The sequence below is a fragment of the Zonotrichia albicollis genome, chromosome 18 (genome assembly GCF_047830755.1).
Source record: "Zonotrichia albicollis isolate bZonAlb1 chromosome 18, bZonAlb1.hap1, whole genome shotgun sequence".
In the NCBI taxonomy this organism is placed as follows: Eukaryota; Metazoa; Chordata; class Aves; order Passeriformes; family Passerellidae; genus Zonotrichia; species Zonotrichia albicollis.
The window spans coordinates 4181943-4199867 of NC_133836.1; the positions used below are offsets into that span (position 1 = coordinate 4181943).

The window sequence follows — 17925 nt, forward strand, 5'->3', positions numbered from 1 at the left end:
CATCCCTTGGTGATGAACAAAGATTTATCCCTAAATAGACAAAAAAAAATCCAGGTGGTGCACCTTGTGGGGGTAACAGCTGCCTCATCAACCAGAATAACGGTTGTTTTCTTCTATTATTGAATTAACAATTAATTAATTAATAATATCACCTGAACATTCACTCACCTGGTGAGTTTAGGACTTGCTGCTCATTCAGCACATTTTGCAAAGTCCAGTTATCCAAAATAAGGAGATGCAGACAACCTGAACAATGGAAAAAATACAGAAAATAAACCTCATTTATAGCCCAAACCAAGAAAACATTTTGCATTTTATTTCCCAAAACCTTGCAAACAAATTGGAATGAGGAAGAAGAGGCCGAGCAGAACATTCCTGATATTCCCTGGGGATCTGAGGGGTTTGGATCCTGTTCCTCAGGGAATTATGGACAGCACAGGGCACAGGCTCACCTTGGGAGAGCTGGGTTGGAATTTTTGGGGACTGATGATGCCTTGAAGGCTGCTTTGAACAGAGGCTACACAGTGCTAAAGAATAAAGTAAATATTTATTAAAGAGGTTTCACAAGATACTCCTTGCTGAGTACAAGAGCCTGACCCAAGATGGTCATGAGTTTTCACACTTTTTTATAAATTTTGGTCCATTTCCATATTGGGGTTAATTGTCCAATTACCACTTGAGGTTATGAAGTCTCATCCTCTCAGTTTGCTCTCCTCAATTTACACTTTTTGGACTTTTTGGGCCTTTTTGTTGTTTACACTTTTTAGAAGCTGTAATAGTATCCTTGTTTCTGGGGCTGGAGAAGGATTGTTTTGTCTGACTGAACTGTGAGGAGAACTTGCAAACACTTTCTGTGAATCTCAGAGTTACATCCTAATGCAGTGCAGAATGTGAAAAACACGGAAGCTAAAACTGAAGGCATCACTGACCATAAATGCTGGAATGTTCTCTTGCAGAGCCCTGTGAGGTTTGACACCTTTGACAGCCTCTCCCTGAGCATTCCAGCGGCTGTGTGGGTGCGTATCCCCCTGCTCCTGCTCCTCCCTGCCCTTCCCAGCCCTTCCTCAGGTGCAGGAAACACCCAGAGCTCCTTCAGGGCTTGATTTTTCCTGCTCTGTTTCAACCCTGTGCTGCTGCAGGACCTTCTCCCAAACTGCTCTAATGTTGGAGATTTTTTCAGGGATGGCCTAGAAGGCAGCTGTGAGGAGCAGGTTCTCACAGCCTGCTTCTGTGAACAGCAGAAGTTCTCAGGTTATTTTTAATTACAGGTAAAAGTGACAAACAAGAAGGCCTTGAGAGCCTTGCACATCAGAGTTCTCAGGCAGCTTTCTCATAACAAGTGGATGTTCTATCTTTGGCTGTTTTGGGAAAGCAAGAATAATTTTGAGAACCCAAATCTTGGTATTGGAAACATAAGGTGGAGTTGGTGTGTAATCTCTGACCTATTGTGAGCTCAGATTTTGCAATATGCATGAAGTGAATTAACACTGTTATAAAAGGTGATTGATTGATGAATAAAGTGGAGTCGATGGCTGACCAACACAAGGTGGGTCGTCTCCCCTCCAACTTCAATATATGGTGAACTTCAATACTCTAAGAGCTTCTCATGAGCCCAACAAGCAGAACTTGGTGATGCCAGCAGAGCTTTCTGTTTCTCCTGGTGGAGGATTTGGTCCTTTCCACAAATTCCACAAAATTTTGGTCTTTTCCACAAATTTCCACAAATTTGAAGAGCCCAGATCATATGCCAAGGGCTGGCAAGGTGGCAGTTCACACCTTACCCCATCCAAGCTTTACCAGGGGGTGAATTCAACTAGAAAATTTTTCCATTTCTTTCTGGCTCTGAAAAACTTCAAAATGACAAAACATTGTGGATTTTTAGGGCATCATCTGCAGGATATTTTTGGACTGTAAGAGTTTGTTGCTTCATGTCTGGTAGGGATTTCTTTCCACAGCTCATGGAAATTGTGATTGCTGTTTGCAGAGTGCCCTCCTGGACAGCCAGGATTGAAATCTGGGCACATCTTCTGCTCTTTGTGTTTTGTTTTATCCAATCCTTGGCAGGGCAGGATGTGAGGAAGGGCAGCAAGGAGGCCTAAATCCCACTAAAAGCTGTATTTCTGCTATGGAGAGGGCCAGAGAGCATGAAGTGATCCCTGAAGTGCTGGAATGGGAGATAAATAGGAACAGGGCAGAAATCTGGGGTTTAAAATCCCACTGAAAGGCTCACACAGGGAATCACTGCTGCTGTTATCCAAAAGCTGCAAACTTTTCCATGTTTAATCCAGGCTAAAGGAGAATCCCCACAGTTCCACGATCACCCAAAGCCATTTACTCAGTTCTTTCATGAAATAAATCTGCAGTTCTGTAGTTTTTTTTATGGAAAAAATTATTAAAAATCCCTTTTCCAAAATCCAGTGGAATGCACCCTAAAATTCCTGCAAATAATTCTGGTTTTTCTTGGCCCTCAGGGTCGTCCCATGACACTGGACCATTGCCTCCATCACTTCATCTCCTCAGAGTCTGTCAAGGATGTTGTGTGTGACAACTGCACCAAAGTAGGTCCCTTTGATTCCTGTCACTTTAATTCCCGTCACCTCCCTGCTCAGTTCTGAGCCTGCTCACACAATCCTGGCTTTGCTTTTCACCTCTTTTTTCTTCAGGACTTGGGGAAAACCTCTGGAATTTCAGATATTTAACAAGGAGTTCTTACCTCATGAAGTATTTGAGGCTTTACTTACTATTGCTGTTTCAAAAATGTACAAATATTTTATTCTGTAGTTGCCAGGTGTCACCAGGGATAATTTTTTTGCTCTGGTATTAAAAAATCAATTCTGTTTAAAAATGAACAGAAGAGGCAGTTCTGAGTGAATGGAGTTCTCAAAATTCTCATTTCTGCTTGATTTTGGTTTAGAATTTTGACCCTTTAGGAATTCTGAAGAGCATTCCTAGGTGGGATTAATGCACTGAGCATAAACTACACAATTAATTGCTCCTGTCTGCAGGTGCCTTCATTTTTTCCCCTTTTCATTCCAGATCCAGGCACAAGGAATTCTGAATGGACAGAGCATAGAAAACCAGAGAACAACATTTGTTAAGCAGTTAAAGTTAGGAAAGGTGAGGCAAAAAAAACCCCTCCAAATCCCCTAAATCCTGTCACAGTAACTTCTCCCTTGGAGCTGGTTGTGTCCATTTCTTGCTGCTAGACCACAAATGTTTTATTTTTCAAAGTAAACTCACCTGGCAAATATCTGTGGGCATTGAGGTCTCAACTCAGCAAAACATGAAGCATTAAACAATTAGAGGATGTGAATATTCTGTTATTTAGAAAAACACTTAAATGTGAATTTGGCTCAGTGTCACGTCTTAGATTTTACATTAATTTTACATTTGCTCTTCAGTGAGCAAATTGATTTATACTTACAGGGTTTGTAGCATCTTTAGCAATTCCTCATTTCAGAGAAATTAACATATTCTTAGTACAGCTGGTGAGTAAACATCAGGTGTGATTTCTAAGAAAAAACTTTTTTTTTTTGCTCTGTAATCCTGTCATGCAGAGGCCAGCAGGGCACTGGTGTGTAATTAGGAGCCTCAGGTGCCAGTAATAATAATAATAATAATAATAATAATAATAATAATAGTAATGATGTACTTCTTACTACAGCAATTATTTTTCATTTCAGCTCTTTGTAACACTTAATGTTTTTGGTTTTCCCCTGTGCAAAGCCATTAATTTTTGGGGATTAGGAGATACCAGGAATCTCACAAGAATTATTGTCACATTTTAAGGACGCTGTTGCCACTGAGATTACACAGAGATAAGGGAAATTCATTTCCTTATTCCCTGGACTTACCAGCTGTTTCTTTCCATGAAAAAATGTGGATTTTGCTTTCCTGAAGCTGCCCCAGTGTTTGTGCATCCACCTGCAAAGGCTGAGCTGGTCAAACCAAGGCACTCCCCTGAAGAGACACGAACACGTCCAGTTCAACGAGTTCCTGGTCATGGACATCTACAAATATCGAGTTCCTGGTCCCAAATCCTGCCAGGAGCAGCTCAGCCAGAAAAACCCAGAGGAGACAACGCCTGGAATAAAGGATGGGAGAGCAGGGAAACCTTCAGGTACCTCCTTTGCCAATAAAATGATCTAGCTCTTTCTGCATGTCAGGGATCTCTGCAGGATCAAGCCATGTTTAGCATCTTGATGTGGGGCTCTGCAAAGAGGACAGAAATCCCTTTGCCTTTCCCAAATTTGCAGTTCAGTTTGGAAAATTTCATTTTGATCCTACTAAATATATATATATTTAAAAAAATATATATATCCAAAGGAGTGTTGAACTTGGGATGTCCCAGGGTTTTTCTTGTTAGAGGTCTCTTCCAAGACTTCAGGACAAGTGAGAGGGAATGGTGGGAATGGTGGATTCTTCAAAAACTGTTGGAAAATCCAGCTGTAGGAGGTCTGTCCTTAGGCAGCTTAATATTCCTTTAGTTGGGATTTTGGACACATGGCAATTTCCATATGTGTCATGTAAAATGAATTTGAATAAAATATCCATTGCCTTTGGATATAAAAATCAATAAAATACCTTCATATCCCGTGTTGAGGAGCAGGGATTCTGTTCTTAGCAACAGCATTCAAGTTAAATTCCTGAATTTCTCCTTCCTCTGGCAGATGCAGAACAACCAGCTGGTACCAAACCTCTCTTCATGAATGGTGCCTCCTCTTCCTCCTCCTCCTCTCCCTCATTTTTAATGTCCCCAGGAACTTTCCCACTTGCTGCATTCCCTGAGTGCAGGTAAGTTAGAGATTTGTACCCTCTCTCTTCATTTCTTTCCTTCAGATTGTCTCCCTTTCTTCTGTCCTTGTCCTGAGGCTGATCATCCTTTTCCATAGAATTCCAGAATGGGTTAGGTAGGTAGGGAACTTGGGGACCATCCAGGTGCAGGCCCCTTCCCATGGGCAGGGACACCTTCCACTATCCCAGGTCACTCCAAACCCTGTCCAGCCTGTCCTTGAGTGCTTCCAGGGATGGAGCAGTAGCATAATCCCAGAATGGTTTGGGTTGAAAGGAAACTTGGAGATGCCATGGGCAGGGACACTTTTCACTATCCCAGGTCACTCCAAACCCTGTCCAGCCTGTCCTTGAGAACTTCCAGGGATGGAGCAGCAGGAAAAAGCAGTTTAGATGACAAAATGATTTGGGTTGGAAGGAAACTTGGAGATCATCCCATCCCACCACTTACCATGGCAAGGACACCTTCCACTACCCCAGGTCACTCCAAACCCTGTCCAGCCTGTCCTTGAGTGCTTCCAGGGATGGAGCAGCAGGTTTGAATCCCATAATCCCAGAATGGTTTGGGTTGAAAGGAGACTTGGAGATGCCATGGGCAGGGACACCTTCCACTATCCCAGGTTGCTTCAAACCCTGTCCAGCCTCGCCTTGGACCCTTCCAGGGATGGAGCAGCAGGAAAAAGCAGTTTAGATGACAAAATGATTTGGGTTGGAAGGGAACTTGGAGATCATCCCATCCCACCACTTGCCATGGGCAAAGACACCTTCCACTATCCCAGGAACAGAGCAGCCACATAGGGAGCCACCCCCTTGCTCCAGGCAGGAATTGTGGCTGCCCTGTGTTCGTGTGTGTGTGGCCGGGCTGACCCGTGTCCCCGCAGGGCCCCGCTGTACCTGTACCGCCTGATGGCCGTGGTGGTTCACCACGGGGACATGCACTCGGGACACTTCGTCACCTTCCGGCGCGCGCCGGGCGCCCGCGGCAGCCAGTGGCTCTGGATCTCGGACGAGTCGGTGCGCAGGGCCAGCCTGCACGAGGTGCTGGCAGCCAGCGCCTACCTGCTGTTCTACGAGCGCGTGCACGGCCGGGGCCAGCCCCAGAGCCCGGCCCAGAGCTGAGACAGCACTGCTGGGACCATCCCAGCCCTTGGGGTCATCCCAGTCCTCGGGGTCATCCCAGCCCTCGGGGTCATCCCAGCCCTTGGGGTCATCCCAGCCCTCGGGGTCATCCCAGCCCCTGGGATGGTCACAGTCCTCGGGGTCATCCCAGCCCTTGGGGTCATCCCAGCCCTCGGGATCATCCCCAAGGGTGATTGTGGAGAGGGATTGGGACCCTCCTGGGATGGTCACAGTCCTCGGGGTCATCCCAGCCCTTGGGCTCATCCTAACCTTTGGGAGGGTCACAGCCCTTGGGGTCATCCCAGCCCTTGGGGTCGTCCCCAAGGGTGATCGTGGAGAGGGATTGGGACCCTCCTGGGATGGTCACGGCCCTCAGGGTCATCCCAGCCCTCAGGACCATCCCAGCCCTTGGGACTGTCCCAGCCCCTGGGATGTTCACGGCCCTTGGGTTCATCCCAGCCCTCAGGACCATCCCAGCCTTTGGGATTATCCAAGCCCCTGGGATGGTCCCAGCCCTTGAGACCATCCCAGTCCTTGGCATTATCCAAGCCCCTGGGATGCTCCAAGCCCCTGGGATGGCCCCAGCCCCTGGGATGGTTCCAGCCCCTGGGATAGCCCCAGCCCCTGGGATGGTCCCAGCCCTCAGGAGGTCCCAGCCCTCGGATGGAGCCTCTCCATTATGCAAACCTCCCCCTGTCCAGGCTGCCTTCCCGGTGGGAGCAGCTGGGAGCTGTGGTTTGTACCCAGGCCCTGCTGTTCCAGCCCCGTGCAGCCCCAGGTGTGTGTTTGAGAAGTGTTTTCTGCCTGTCCCAAGGCTCTGGTCCGTGTCCTGACACCGCACTTTTCCCAGGGAGATGCTCCATCCCATCCCACGCATTTCACTTCCCAAGGGGGAGCCCTGGAATGGGTTGATGTCAAGCTGCTGTTGAGGAGCCCCTGCCCATCCCAGTCCCTTTCCACAATGCACCAGCCCCTCCAGGTTCCCTTCCCTGTGGCAATGGCTGGGAATTGTGTTTTGTACCAAAATTCCCAGAGCTGTTCCAGCCCCAGCTGTTGAGCAGCCTTTGTCTGTCAGGCAGGGATTTTATCCCAAGGCTCTATTCCCAGTGGGGAGCCCTGGGAGGGGGTGATGGGAAGCTGCTGTTGGCAGTGATTTAAGACACAAAAGTGCCTTGAGCTTCCCTGAGCAGCTGCATTGCCACTGGGCCAGCCCTCTGCATGCCCACTGTGTCCTGGGAATGCCTCACACCCATGGGATGAACCCATGGAATTCCATTTCTCCTGACCCACCAAGTCAAGGCATCTCCACAAACTGCCCCCCCATCCAAAAGATTTCCCTGGTCACACAGTTTTCCTCCCACTTTACTTCTTTATATTATAAATTCCTTCTCCTGATTTAAATTGCTTTATCCAGGAGATAATTTTGTATCTATTGAGAGCTGAAACCTTAATTTATTGCTCCATACCTTTGGAATCCAGCTGGAATCAGCACATGGAAGTGTTTGCTAGTGCTCAGTGTTGTCATTTCCTCCAGCACTGTTGAATCCAGTTGTTTTGTAGCATCAACTACAACTTTTAATGCTGTGATTTCCAAGCTGCTGTAACTGTTCTAGACTTGCCCTTCCCATTTTATTGCTGGAATCTGCTATTCCCAGCACTGGGATCCATGCTCCTGGCTTGCAACTGTAGAGCAGCCCCTGGCCTTGTTAAATGGAATATAAACACCAGGGCCAGGACTGGTGGGCACTTACTGGTCTTATGAAGAAATCTGGGAATCCTGCATCAGCTCCAGGCTGCCCTGTAAATAGAAATAAGGGGAATTCTGCTGCTCTGGGTTGTTTGATGTGCAAAAAAAAAAATTTTAAAAAATCCCAAAGCACAGAGGGAAAAGCAGCAAAAATCCTCTTTTAAAAACCTGCTTTTAAATGACCAGGAATAAAATATGTAGGTTGTTTTTAGCTCTTTTCTGTCCTTGTAAGCTTGGAGGAGAAAAATCCCTCATCAGACAAGCTTTTTTTTTTTTTTTTCAGTGTGAAGTTTTGAAATAACAACTGTCTTAAATAGTTTTTTTAGGGCAACTTTGTACCTCATGAATTCATAGTGCTGCCCAAAGCTCGGGGGTGTTCCCACTTCCTCAGGAGAGGCTCCAAACCAGCCAAAGCATGAGTGGTAAAATATGTGGATATGCAAAATTATTTACATAACTCATCATTCCAGAGTCTGGAGCACAATTCCTGGCCCAGGTAAATGCTCATAGTACATAAATATTGATAAATCCACTGCTGGACTGGGACCTGGTTCCTGGCTGTGCTGCACGAGCAGTAGCTTGGTGTTTAACCTGCTTTAATGTACAGAAAAAACAAGAAAACAAACAAAAAGGATGCAAAATGCCAAAAATTTGCTATGGCCAATGAAGGGAGAGCTGACAGAGCTGCAGAAGGAGCCAGCCCTCCCTACTGGGAGCCATCCAAAACCATCACCCCAACATCTCCCTGCAGCAGATCTGCCCCTGCACCCCAGAACTGAAACCATTTCCAGTGCCAGCAGTGGCTGTCCTGCATTCTCCAGGCTCAATGCTCTGCTTGGGGGGGTTTTCCTGAATTTGGGGGGTTTTTCCTGGATTTGGGGGGTTTTTTCCTGGATTTGGGGGTTCAGCTGAGGTTGTGCTGGAGGAGGGGCAGAGGACACGCACACTATGGACTGAAACCTGAAATCTGGCAGCTGGGACCAGCAGGTTTTCTTTGCCAAGAGCTGTGGATTGACTCTGGATCTCCCTCAAGGGCTATCAAGGGGAGGGTTGAGCCTTTTTTTTTGGCTTTGCTTGGTGGGGAGGAGTAAATGAGCCTGGCTTAACCCTCAGGTGAGGATGGGAGCAAAGCCCAGCACCTCAGTCGTGGCCCTGAGCTGTGCCAGATCCTGCCAGCCCCCTGTGAGCTGGGGAATCTGTGCAGGGCTTTGGGAGCTCATCCTCCCCTCTGGAGGGCACTGGGATCTGTTTTCCAGTGGAGATCACTGGAATTTGTGCAGGTGTTTGGGAGCCAGCCCTCCCCTTTGCAGGGCTCTGTGTTTGCCAGCCCAGCCTCCCCTTTGGAGAGCACTGGGATCTGTCTTTTCAGAGGTCACAGAATTCTGTGTTTTCCAGCTAAATCTCCCCTCTGGAGGTCACTGGGATCTGTTTTCCAGCCAAACCTCCCCCTCTGGGAGGGCTCTGTGTATCCACAAGGCTCAAACTTTGGTACTCATCCCTCCCAAGCTGCCATGGTGGAGAAGATGTTAATAAATTGTAAAGAATTAAGAGCTCCAAGATGACATTTCTGCGTTTGGATTATTCTTGTCTTTATTTTGTGTGTTAATTTAAAAATGTCTGTTCCAGTCCAAGCACTGCACTGCTGTTTGAAGTTGCTTTTTTTCCACTTCAGGGTATTTTTGTAATTGTACAGTAGCAATAAAAGAACAAACTTGGTAGAAAAATCAAGTGTGGGAATGTCTTGAAACAAACACCAAGCTGGGAGCCAGAGGGGTTGAAACAACACTTCACAAAGCTTGGATAAGAAAGATTTCCAAGCTCCACAGAGCATCTCAAGAGTGGCAGAGGGTGGGAAGTACCAGGCCTTAATTCCACAGGAATAATGGATCCAGCACTGAAGGCCAGAGCCCAGCACTAATTCCAGAAGCTGTCGCCAGGTTACTCAGGATTTGGTTCCCATTCTCACCCAGAAGTTTCCATGCCTTGATGGTTCAAGATCTCTTGGGGACTGGACAGAATTCCCTCATTTCCAGCAGGATTCCCTGTGGGTGTGGGAGGTGGTGGCTTTCAGGCAGTCAGGAAGGGATCCCTAGGGATAATTATTTAGGAAAATAAACTCAAAAATTTATTTAGGAATTTATTTAGGAAAATAAACTCTCACTTTCCACTGGAAAGTGACAACCTTCCAGTGGAAATGGGACAACCCAGTTCTTCCCCACAAAGGTAGTTTTTGCTGCCTGGTTTTTTGTGCAAAATACCTGAGAGAGGAAAAATCTTGTGCTTCTCCTGCAAGAGCAGCCTCCCTCAGGAGAAGAGGAATTCAAGCAGAAAGGAATGAAACATTCATCCAGCCACACCCTGTCCTCACAGCTCAGAACTCTCCTTCTCATGTCAGGCTCATTTTGCTTTATTTTAATTTAAAAAACCCCAAGCAAACCAGAGCTCATTGACAGAAAGTGCCACCAGCAGAATATCAGCTTTACACAATCTCAGCTTGCGGCTCACAGTGTTTACAAACTGCTGCCTCCAGGCCATGGAGCATTTTCATCTTCTTGGAACAGTGCTTAGATAGACCAGCTGAGAACAAAATTCTCCCCGAGCCAAACAAGGAGAGCAATCAGCAAAAATAGGGATCAGCAGGACCACAGCAACAATTCCCAGAGTAAAAAAAACCTGCCATTGAGATCACGGTCACAGGCTTCAGCAGCAAAATTATTAAATTTTGTCCATTAGGTGATGGACCAGGAGGTGAATCCAGAATCCACCTGCTGGAACAGACAAATCCACAGTTCCAGCAGGAACTAAAACCTCACTTTTCAGAGCTATGGAACTGCTTAGATAAAGATCAAACAAGGAGAGAAATCAGCAAAACCAGGGATCAGCAGGACCACAGCAACAATTCCCAGAGGGAAGAACCTTCCCATTGAGATCATGGTCACAGGCTTCAGCAGCAAAATTATTAAATTTTGTCCATTAGGTGATGGACAGGAGGTGAATCCAGAATCCACCTGCTGGAACAGATGACTCCACGGTTCCAGCAGGAACTAAAACTTCAGAGCAGGTGCATCCACAGTTCCAGCAGGAACCAAATTCACTTTCCAGAGCCCAAAGGCCCCCGTGGCTGAACACTTCCCCTGTGGGACACGGGCAGGACGTTCCTGAAGGTGAGGTTGACGCGGGGGGCCAGCACCCTCCTGCGTGGGGGCAGGCTGTGGTACCAGTGCTCGTTGGTGGGGTGTTTCATGAGCAGCAGGCTGCCGTGGGCCAGCTGCAGGCAGATCCTCCCCGGGCCCGCGGCTCCTCCCCGGCCCCGGCCCCGGCGGCGGAACACGAAATCGCGGCAGGCCCCGAAGGACACGGAGGCGATGGGGCTGAGGGGAACCAGCTCCTTCTCGTCGTCACGGTGCTCCCCGATGTGGTCCAGGCCGTCTTTGTACCTGGGAATGAACTCTGGGCTTGTCATTTATTTAATTTTAATCATTAAATTAATTATTATTAAATTAATATTTACAAAAATTCATATTATATGTACTAATTTTGTATTTAATTTTATATGAATATGTGTATATTTCATAATTCTATATTAGTATACTTAATAAAATATTTATAAATATTTTATTAAAATATAATTTTATATTACAAATATATAAAATAAATAAAAATTTTAATATATTATATTAATATATAATAAATATATTTATAAATATATTAACTTCATATTTAATTTTACACTTAATTATCTAGAGCTATTCTTAATATATTCATATTTTAAAAATTTATAGTTATATATTTATATTTTATATTTCTATATATTATAAATATATAAATTTTATATTTTATATTACATTTTATATTTTATATTAAATTTTATACTTAAATATTTAATTAACCTTTACTATATTTATATTTACATTTACATTTATTTATTTTATTTATATTTACATTTATATTTATTTATATTTATTTATATTTATATTTATATTTATATTTATATTTATGTACTATAACTATACATTAATTTTACATTTTATATTTAATTTCATACCTAATTATATTAAACATAAATATATATTATATAAAATAAATTTAATATATAATTAAATTAATTACATTTGATAATTATAAAATTATTAATTGACGTAATAATAATAATTAACTTATAGTGCTGCATTCTAAACTTTTTGTTTATTTTTCTAACTACTTTTATATATTTATGTATTTTACCTATATATTTATTTTACATTTTATATTTAATTTTATACTTAATTATATTAAATATAAATATATATTATATATAAATCAATTCAATAATATATAACTAAATTAATTACTTTAATAATTTAATAATTTCATTAATAATAATCAAATTATTAAATTAATTAATTTAATAATAATTTACTTATAGTGCTGCATTTTAAACTTGTTTATCTAATTACTTTTATATTTTCTGTATTCTAAACTCTAAAATTCTCAACTTTCTTTTTCTTAGTTTAAACTTAGTTTTATTAGTGTCTCTGCTTTAAACCACAAATCCACATTTTTGCTTCTACTACTTAAGTTTGGAAGCCTTTCCAAAGGTCTTAACCCCTGTGTTTAATCCTAAACTTCAGCTTACAGGCCTAAAGCCCTGAGATTTCAGATTCCAACATAAAAATTTGGGCGTTATTTTGTTTCATTTGAAGAAAAAGCTGCTGGGTGGGAAGGGGCCGTACCTGTTGATGAGGACGAAGTTGAAGGTGTGTCCCGTCTCCGAGGTGACGCGCTCCCGGATCCGGGTCAGCACCGGGATCCAGGGCTTGGGGTGGAACGTGACCCCTGAGTAAGTGTAGGACAGGCCAGGGTCTCCATAGGTCACCTTCTTCCTGGGAATCTTGTGCCACGTGCCAAACACCTGCAGCTTTGTCATCTCATCTGGGGGAAGGATCAAACCTGGGGTTGTATTGTGTCTGCACAGTCCAGTATTCTCCTGGATCTGCAGCTCCCGGGAATCTCTGCACACTGCAATATTCTCCTGGATCTGCAGCTCCCGGGAATCTCTGCACACTCCAGTATTCTCCTGGATCTGCAGCTCCCGGGAATCTCTGCACACTCCAATATTCTCCTGGATCTGCAGTTCCTGGGAATCTCTGCACACTCCAATATTCTCCTGGATCTGCAGCTCCTGGGAATCTCCAAACAGGAGTGAGGGTGCTTACGATAACCCCAAAGCTGTCACCCCTGCTCCCAGGGTTTGTGTCCCAGCAAAGCTGGATTCTGTCTTGTCCTCCCTCCATCACATCCCTCACACACTGCACCTCCAACAAATTCCAGCCACCACTCCAGGATTATCCCTTGACAAACACTTCCAGCTCAGCAAAATCAACCCTGCAGGATCGGATCTGTGTCCCTTGGCTTCTCAGGGCCAACACCAGGTGGCTGCAGGAACCTCCCAACCGTGCCCAGCCCTGGGAACTGCCCTGGGACCCACCTGGGTGAGCTGGCCAAGGAAATGCTTCACTGGGAATGGGATATGGAGGGGAATACAGCTGGACACAGAAAGGTTGAGGGTGGAAGGGACCGGGGGGGTCATCCAGGCCACACTCCTGCCCAAGCAGGGTCTCCAAGAGCCCTGTCCAGGCCCTTGGTGAGGCCTCCCTGGACAGCCCGTGCTGCAGCACGCTCACAGGGCAGGAATGTACCTTCGAAATACTCCACCTCCTTCTCCAGCTCCTGGAAGATCTCGTCCGCCTCGGCCTTGCTGAAGAGGATGCGGTAATCACAGCTGAGCCCCTCGGCGCGGATCTCCCGCGGCGGCGGCCGCTCCGGGCCGGGCTTCTCCAGCCGCGGCCTCTTCCCGCCGCTGCCGCCGCCATCCCCCGCCGGCCCGCGGGGCAGTTTGACCACGAACGCGTCCATGGGCGGACCCGGGACCGGGAGCGATGCCCGGGAGGGAAGGAACGGGAGCCGCGATCCCGCGGGAAACGGGAACACGCCAAGCCCTGCCCCCTCCCCACCTGGCCACGCCCCCAGCGCACGCGCGCGGTTTTGGCGCCAAATCCGAGTCCCGCCCCCCCGCTCGTTCCGCGCCACTGCCGCCCCTCGCTGAGCCCCGGCCGCCCTCACTCGCTGCCTGCCCCGCTCCGCCGCAGCCATGATCGGGCAGAGGACGCTGCACTCCTTCTTCAGCCCCGCGCCGGCCAAGAAGCGCGGGCGCTCCCCGGAGCCGGGCGGCGATTCTGAGGTAGCGGTCGGGGGGCTGAGGGAGCCCGCGGCTCTCGGGGAGGGGAGAGCGGAGGGAGGAGAGGACTCTGGTGGCGGCGCGTCCGTGCCTGGCTCTGAGGGGGCCTGGGGCACTGCCGGCCTTTTCTGAGGGGAAATGTGGGGGGGGGGCACAATTTCCAAACTCGCGCGCTGCTCCACGCGTGGCTGAGCTGCCAATCAAGCGGCCACGCTCCGCTGCCGCCCAATGCGAGCTGAGTGCCTCCGTGACGTCACAGTTACTAGGTGAAAACCTCCCCTCCAGCCGCGGCGAGCCAATGGGGGGGCGCAATTTGTGTTGTGCCGCGTTTGGCAGAGCCGCCCCTTGGGCGGGGCTTGTCCCGCCATGGCCGCGCGTTGTGCAGCCATGGCCGGTACCGCCGTGGCCGCGCGTTGTGCAGCCGCCGTGGCCGGTGCCGCCGTGGCCGCGCCGCTCTCCCGCCCCGGGCCGCTCCTCCGCCCCAGGCTGCGCTCCCGCCTCAGGCTGTCCCCGCTGCCCTCCCGCAGCCACCCCCCTGCCCGCTGCTTCCAGGTGAGCGCCGCCAAGAAGGCGAAGGAAGCCGGCGGTAACCCGAGCCAAGCGCTGAGCGCGGAGCAGCAGGAGCGCATCCGCAGGAACAAGGAGGCGGCGCGGCAGCTGCTGGCGGAGCGGAACGTGCCCCCGGGCTTCGGCGACAGCTGGCGGCGGCAGCTGGCCGGGGAGTTCTCCAAGCCCTACTTCGTGGAGGTGAGCGGCATTCCCCGATCCCCCCGCACCGCCCCGAGCGGCCGCTGAGCCCCCGCTGTCCCCGCAGCTGATGGCGTTCGTGGCCGAGGAGAGGAAGCGCTACACGGTGTATCCGCCCCCCGAGCAGGTCTTCACCTGGACGCAGATGTGCGACATCTGGGATGTGAGTAGAGCCGCAGTGTGGGGCTCTCTGAGCTGATCTGGGCAGTTTAAAACCCAGCAGGCGCGGGGTGGGTGCACAGACTCGTTCCTTTAGTGTTTGGTCCCTTAAACTTGGATCCCATGGGGTGGGGATGTTTTTGTTTGGTTCACCTAACTCATAAATCCACCCTTTGCTTTCATGTCTGATAACAAACCGTGATTTTATTGTTTTATTACCCTCACAAGCCACAGAACTTCCTCTGATCCTTTTGATCTTTTGTCTGGTGTTAACAATTTAACCTAGCCCATAGTTTTTGATCTTATACATGTCTTGTTCTTTTAATTGATCAGTAAAGGACTATTAAAGAAGGTAAGACAACACAAGGTAATGTTATTTCCAATGAAAGCCGTCAAAAATATCACAGCAAGTGTGACATAAAGCTGAAATAGGATGAAATTTACTTGGAAATTAACAAGGTGGTTTATTGTGACTGTGAAAATGTTGGTCTTCTGCTCTCAAATTATATTAGTTATAGTCTTTATTTTGGCAACAAACACACAGGAATATTAATCCCTAATGTTAGGTGGGCTCTGTGCTCTTCAGCGATGAGATATCTGGGATTTAACTTCAGTTTCTTGGAGGGATTGGTTTGTGGTACCTCTTTATCTCTATTTGAAGATAAAGCTCATTTATAAACTTGTTTTCCCTCACTCTCTGGGCAATAATGCTGGTTGAAATTCAATGCTAACCAAGGTCTGCTTTCAGGTAAAGGTTGTTATTTTGGGACAAGATCCATACCATGGACCCAAGCAAGCTCATGGGCTCTGCTTCAGTGTCCAGAAACCTGTTCCACCTCCCCCCAGGTATGAACATTTACGAAATCCCTTTTGTTACTTAATTATTTGCAGTTCTGTGGTACTCAGGGCTGGGAAGATTGTTGTGAAGTGGTTTGCAACTACTTAAATCTGAGTTGTGCATTACCTGAAAGGATAATTCTGTGCAGTTTTGGTGATATTCTGGATGTAAATTTCCATTTCCAGTCTCATTAAAACTTCCAGGCAGACACACAGAGTCCCTGCTGCCCTGCCTCTGCAAATGGCTTTATTATCTTAAATAATAAGATTAAAATCAATGCTTTTCTTGCCTGCTTAGAGGAATAACTGGTGCTGCTTGCTCCTGTCATATTAAAAGTCTTCTGCTGGTTTGGTTTGCAGCTTGGAGAATATTTACAAGGAGCTGTCCGAGGACATTGAGGGCTTCACCCACCCTGGCCATGGGGACCTGACGGGCTGGGCCAAGCAAGGTGAGCTCAGAGACCCTCAGTGATGTGCCCCCTGTGGAGCAGGAAAGAATCTTATCTAAAACCCAGCCCTGTGGTTGGAAATAATCCACCTGTAGGAGAGAAATTTGCTTCTGAGCGCCCTAAAATGAAGATTTGCTTCAGCAGTAAAAAAAGAAGTTTGGATTCCAGAATGGTTTGGGTTGGAAAGGAGCTTAAAGCTTATCCAAGGGACACCTTCCAGTATCCCAGGCTGCTCAGAGCTCCATCCAGCCCGGCCTTGGGCAGTGCAGGGATGGATTAACCAGGATTTGCTGTGGTGTGTTCTTAAGTTCGTTAGTTTGCTCCCCCCATTTTCTGTATTACTTCCTGCTGCTACCCTGCCAGTTAGGTTGCTATGGAAATGAAACTGCTCCTCCCTTGGTTTCTCTTATAAAGTGAAAGTTGTTTCCTCCTTGGGGTCAGTCAATCACTCCTTTTCTCCTCCCAGGTTTCGAGAATTTTCTTTTCTCTGGGAGTTATGGTTGGCTGTAGCCCCGGAGCCCCTCCTATGATTTATAACAGTTGGTTACTTTAGTATATCAGTTATGTTTCGTACCTCCAAATATGTATTTCTATTGGATAGCCGGGTTTCCCTGCCTTCTTCCCCCCTTTTCCCTTAAAACCCTCTCCTGCCCCTTGTTCGGGGCCATTTGCTGGGTGTTTCCCCTCCTTGTTGGTTCTTCTGTAATAAACCCACAGTTTACCCCCAGCAAGTGGTCGCCTCCTAATTCGTCTCTCACCGCGCTGCTCCGAGCTATCCCCCAGCTCAGCCCGAGGCCAGGACGCCGAGGGGAGCTGGCTTCAGATGCGCAGGGGCCCTGGCCTTCGCCCCTCACCAGACAGCCGGATTGCAGGGCCGTGGTCGCCCCCGCGCAAGGATTAACCCTTGTGTGACCCTCTGGGTGTGCTCTGTTGGCCAGGGGTGCTGCTGCTGAACGCGGTGCTGACGGTTCGGGCTCACCAGGCCACGTCCCACAAGGAGAGGGGCTGGGAGCAGTTCACGGATGCTGTGGTGTCGTGGCTCAACAAGAACCTGCACGGGCTCGTCTTCATGCTCTGGGGAGCCTATGCCCAGAGGAAAGGCAGCTCCATCGACAGGGTGGGTACACCTCGTGCTCCTCAGCCCTTCCCTCTCCTCCCCACTCGGTTTGCTGGACACTAGAGGGCACTTCCCTTACAGAATTGGGAATTTTCCCTGCTTGAGCTCTGTCAGATCGAGCTCTGCTTCTGCTCCAGCTTAGCCTTTGCCAGAATTGAGCAAGAAAAGTGGAGCAAGTGTAACTCCTGTTGTCCCACAAGGACAGAGCTGTTTTGTCCCAGCTGAGGGCTCATGAATCAATATGAAATGTGCTGGTGGGTTGACAGCAATTGGGAAATGCTGGGGCATTTATGGCTTTGGTTAGTGGGACAGAAGTCTTGGTGCCTGTGGCTTGTTCTCTTTGGGTCTCAGGGTGGTGCAGGAGGGGGTGTAAGGGGAGATCACAGCTGCCCTGGAGCAGGAATGGGGGTAAATCACACCTGCCCTGGAGCAGGAAAAGGAGGAATGGGGGTAAATCACCTTCCCTGGAGCCGGAGCAGTCCAAACCCTGCAAATCTAACAAGTGTTTTCCTCTGCTGTCCCCAGAAGCGTCACCACGTCCTGCAGACCGTTCATCCCTCACCCCTCTCTGTCAACAGAGGGTTCTTTGGCTGCCGGCACTTCTCCAAGACCAATGAATTCCTCAAGAAATCTGGGAAGAAGCCCATTGACTGGAAAGCTCTCTGAGCTGGGGCTGGGGCTTGGGAGTGGTCCCTGGGCCATTTCTGAGAGACTCCTCTTCAGGTGTTGATCAATTTCCAGA

At 47.8% G+C, this 17925-nt stretch overlaps 3 protein-coding genes across 8 annotated transcripts in view; 2 read left to right on the forward strand and 1 right to left on the reverse strand.

The window, feature by feature from the left end:
• USP30 (ubiquitin specific peptidase 30) overlaps positions 1–7836 on the forward strand; it is a 15642-nt gene extending 7806 nt beyond the window's left edge. For all 3 annotated transcript variants that reach the window (XM_074554504.1, XM_074554502.1, XM_074554503.1), the window contains exons 8-13: positions 957–1016; positions 2472–2558; positions 3037–3117; positions 3901–4120; positions 4671–4794; positions 5673–7836. In XM_074554504.1, the coding sequence (XP_074410605.1) occupies positions 957–1016; positions 2472–2558; positions 3037–3117; positions 3901–4120; positions 4671–4794; positions 5673–5910 (810 nt within the window). In that variant the 3' untranslated portion in view covers positions 5911–7836. The remainder of the gene's footprint in view (positions 1–956; positions 1017–2471; positions 2559–3036; positions 3118–3900; positions 4121–4670; positions 4795–5672) is intronic.
• Positions 7837–8518: 682 nt separating this feature from the next.
• On the reverse strand, positions 8519–13647 carry ALKBH2 (alkB homolog 2, alpha-ketoglutarate dependent dioxygenase). Of its 3 annotated transcripts, XR_012583107.1 has the most exons (4): positions 13336–13647; positions 12370–12568; positions 10649–11112; positions 8519–10405 (listed from the first exon to the last, which is right to left on the reverse strand). XR_012583107.1 is itself a non-coding variant. In XM_074554509.1 (3 exons), exons 1-3 carry the CDS (start codon positions 13550–13552, stop codon positions 10749–10751), a joined length of 762 nt encoding a protein of 253 aa, XP_074410610.1. In that variant the 5' UTR covers positions 13553–13647; the 3' UTR covers positions 8519–10748. The 3 variants fall into 3 exon arrangements, 2 of the variants coding, with proteins under 2 accessions (XP_074410610.1, XP_074410609.1); XM_074554509.1 differs by having other exon boundaries at positions 8519–11094; XM_074554508.1 differs by having other exon boundaries at positions 8519–11112.
• A 51-nt stretch (positions 13648–13698) lies between these two features.
• UNG (uracil DNA glycosylase) lies at positions 13699–17849 on the forward strand. 2 transcript variants are annotated; one of them, XM_074554201.1, is made up of 7 exons: positions 13699–13877; positions 14427–14621; positions 14689–14784; positions 15529–15626; positions 15978–16066; positions 17005–17183; positions 17709–17849. In XM_074554201.1, the coding sequence occupies exons 1-7, from the start codon at positions 13788–13790 to the stop codon at positions 17847–17849; spliced, it is 888 nt and encodes a 295-aa protein (XP_074410302.1). In that variant the 5' UTR covers positions 13699–13787. The 2 variants fall into 2 exon arrangements, with proteins under 2 accessions (XP_074410302.1, XP_074410301.1); XM_074554200.1 differs by lacking the exon at positions 13699–13877 and having other exon boundaries at positions 14209–14621.
• Positions 17850–17925: the final 76 nt, after the last annotated feature.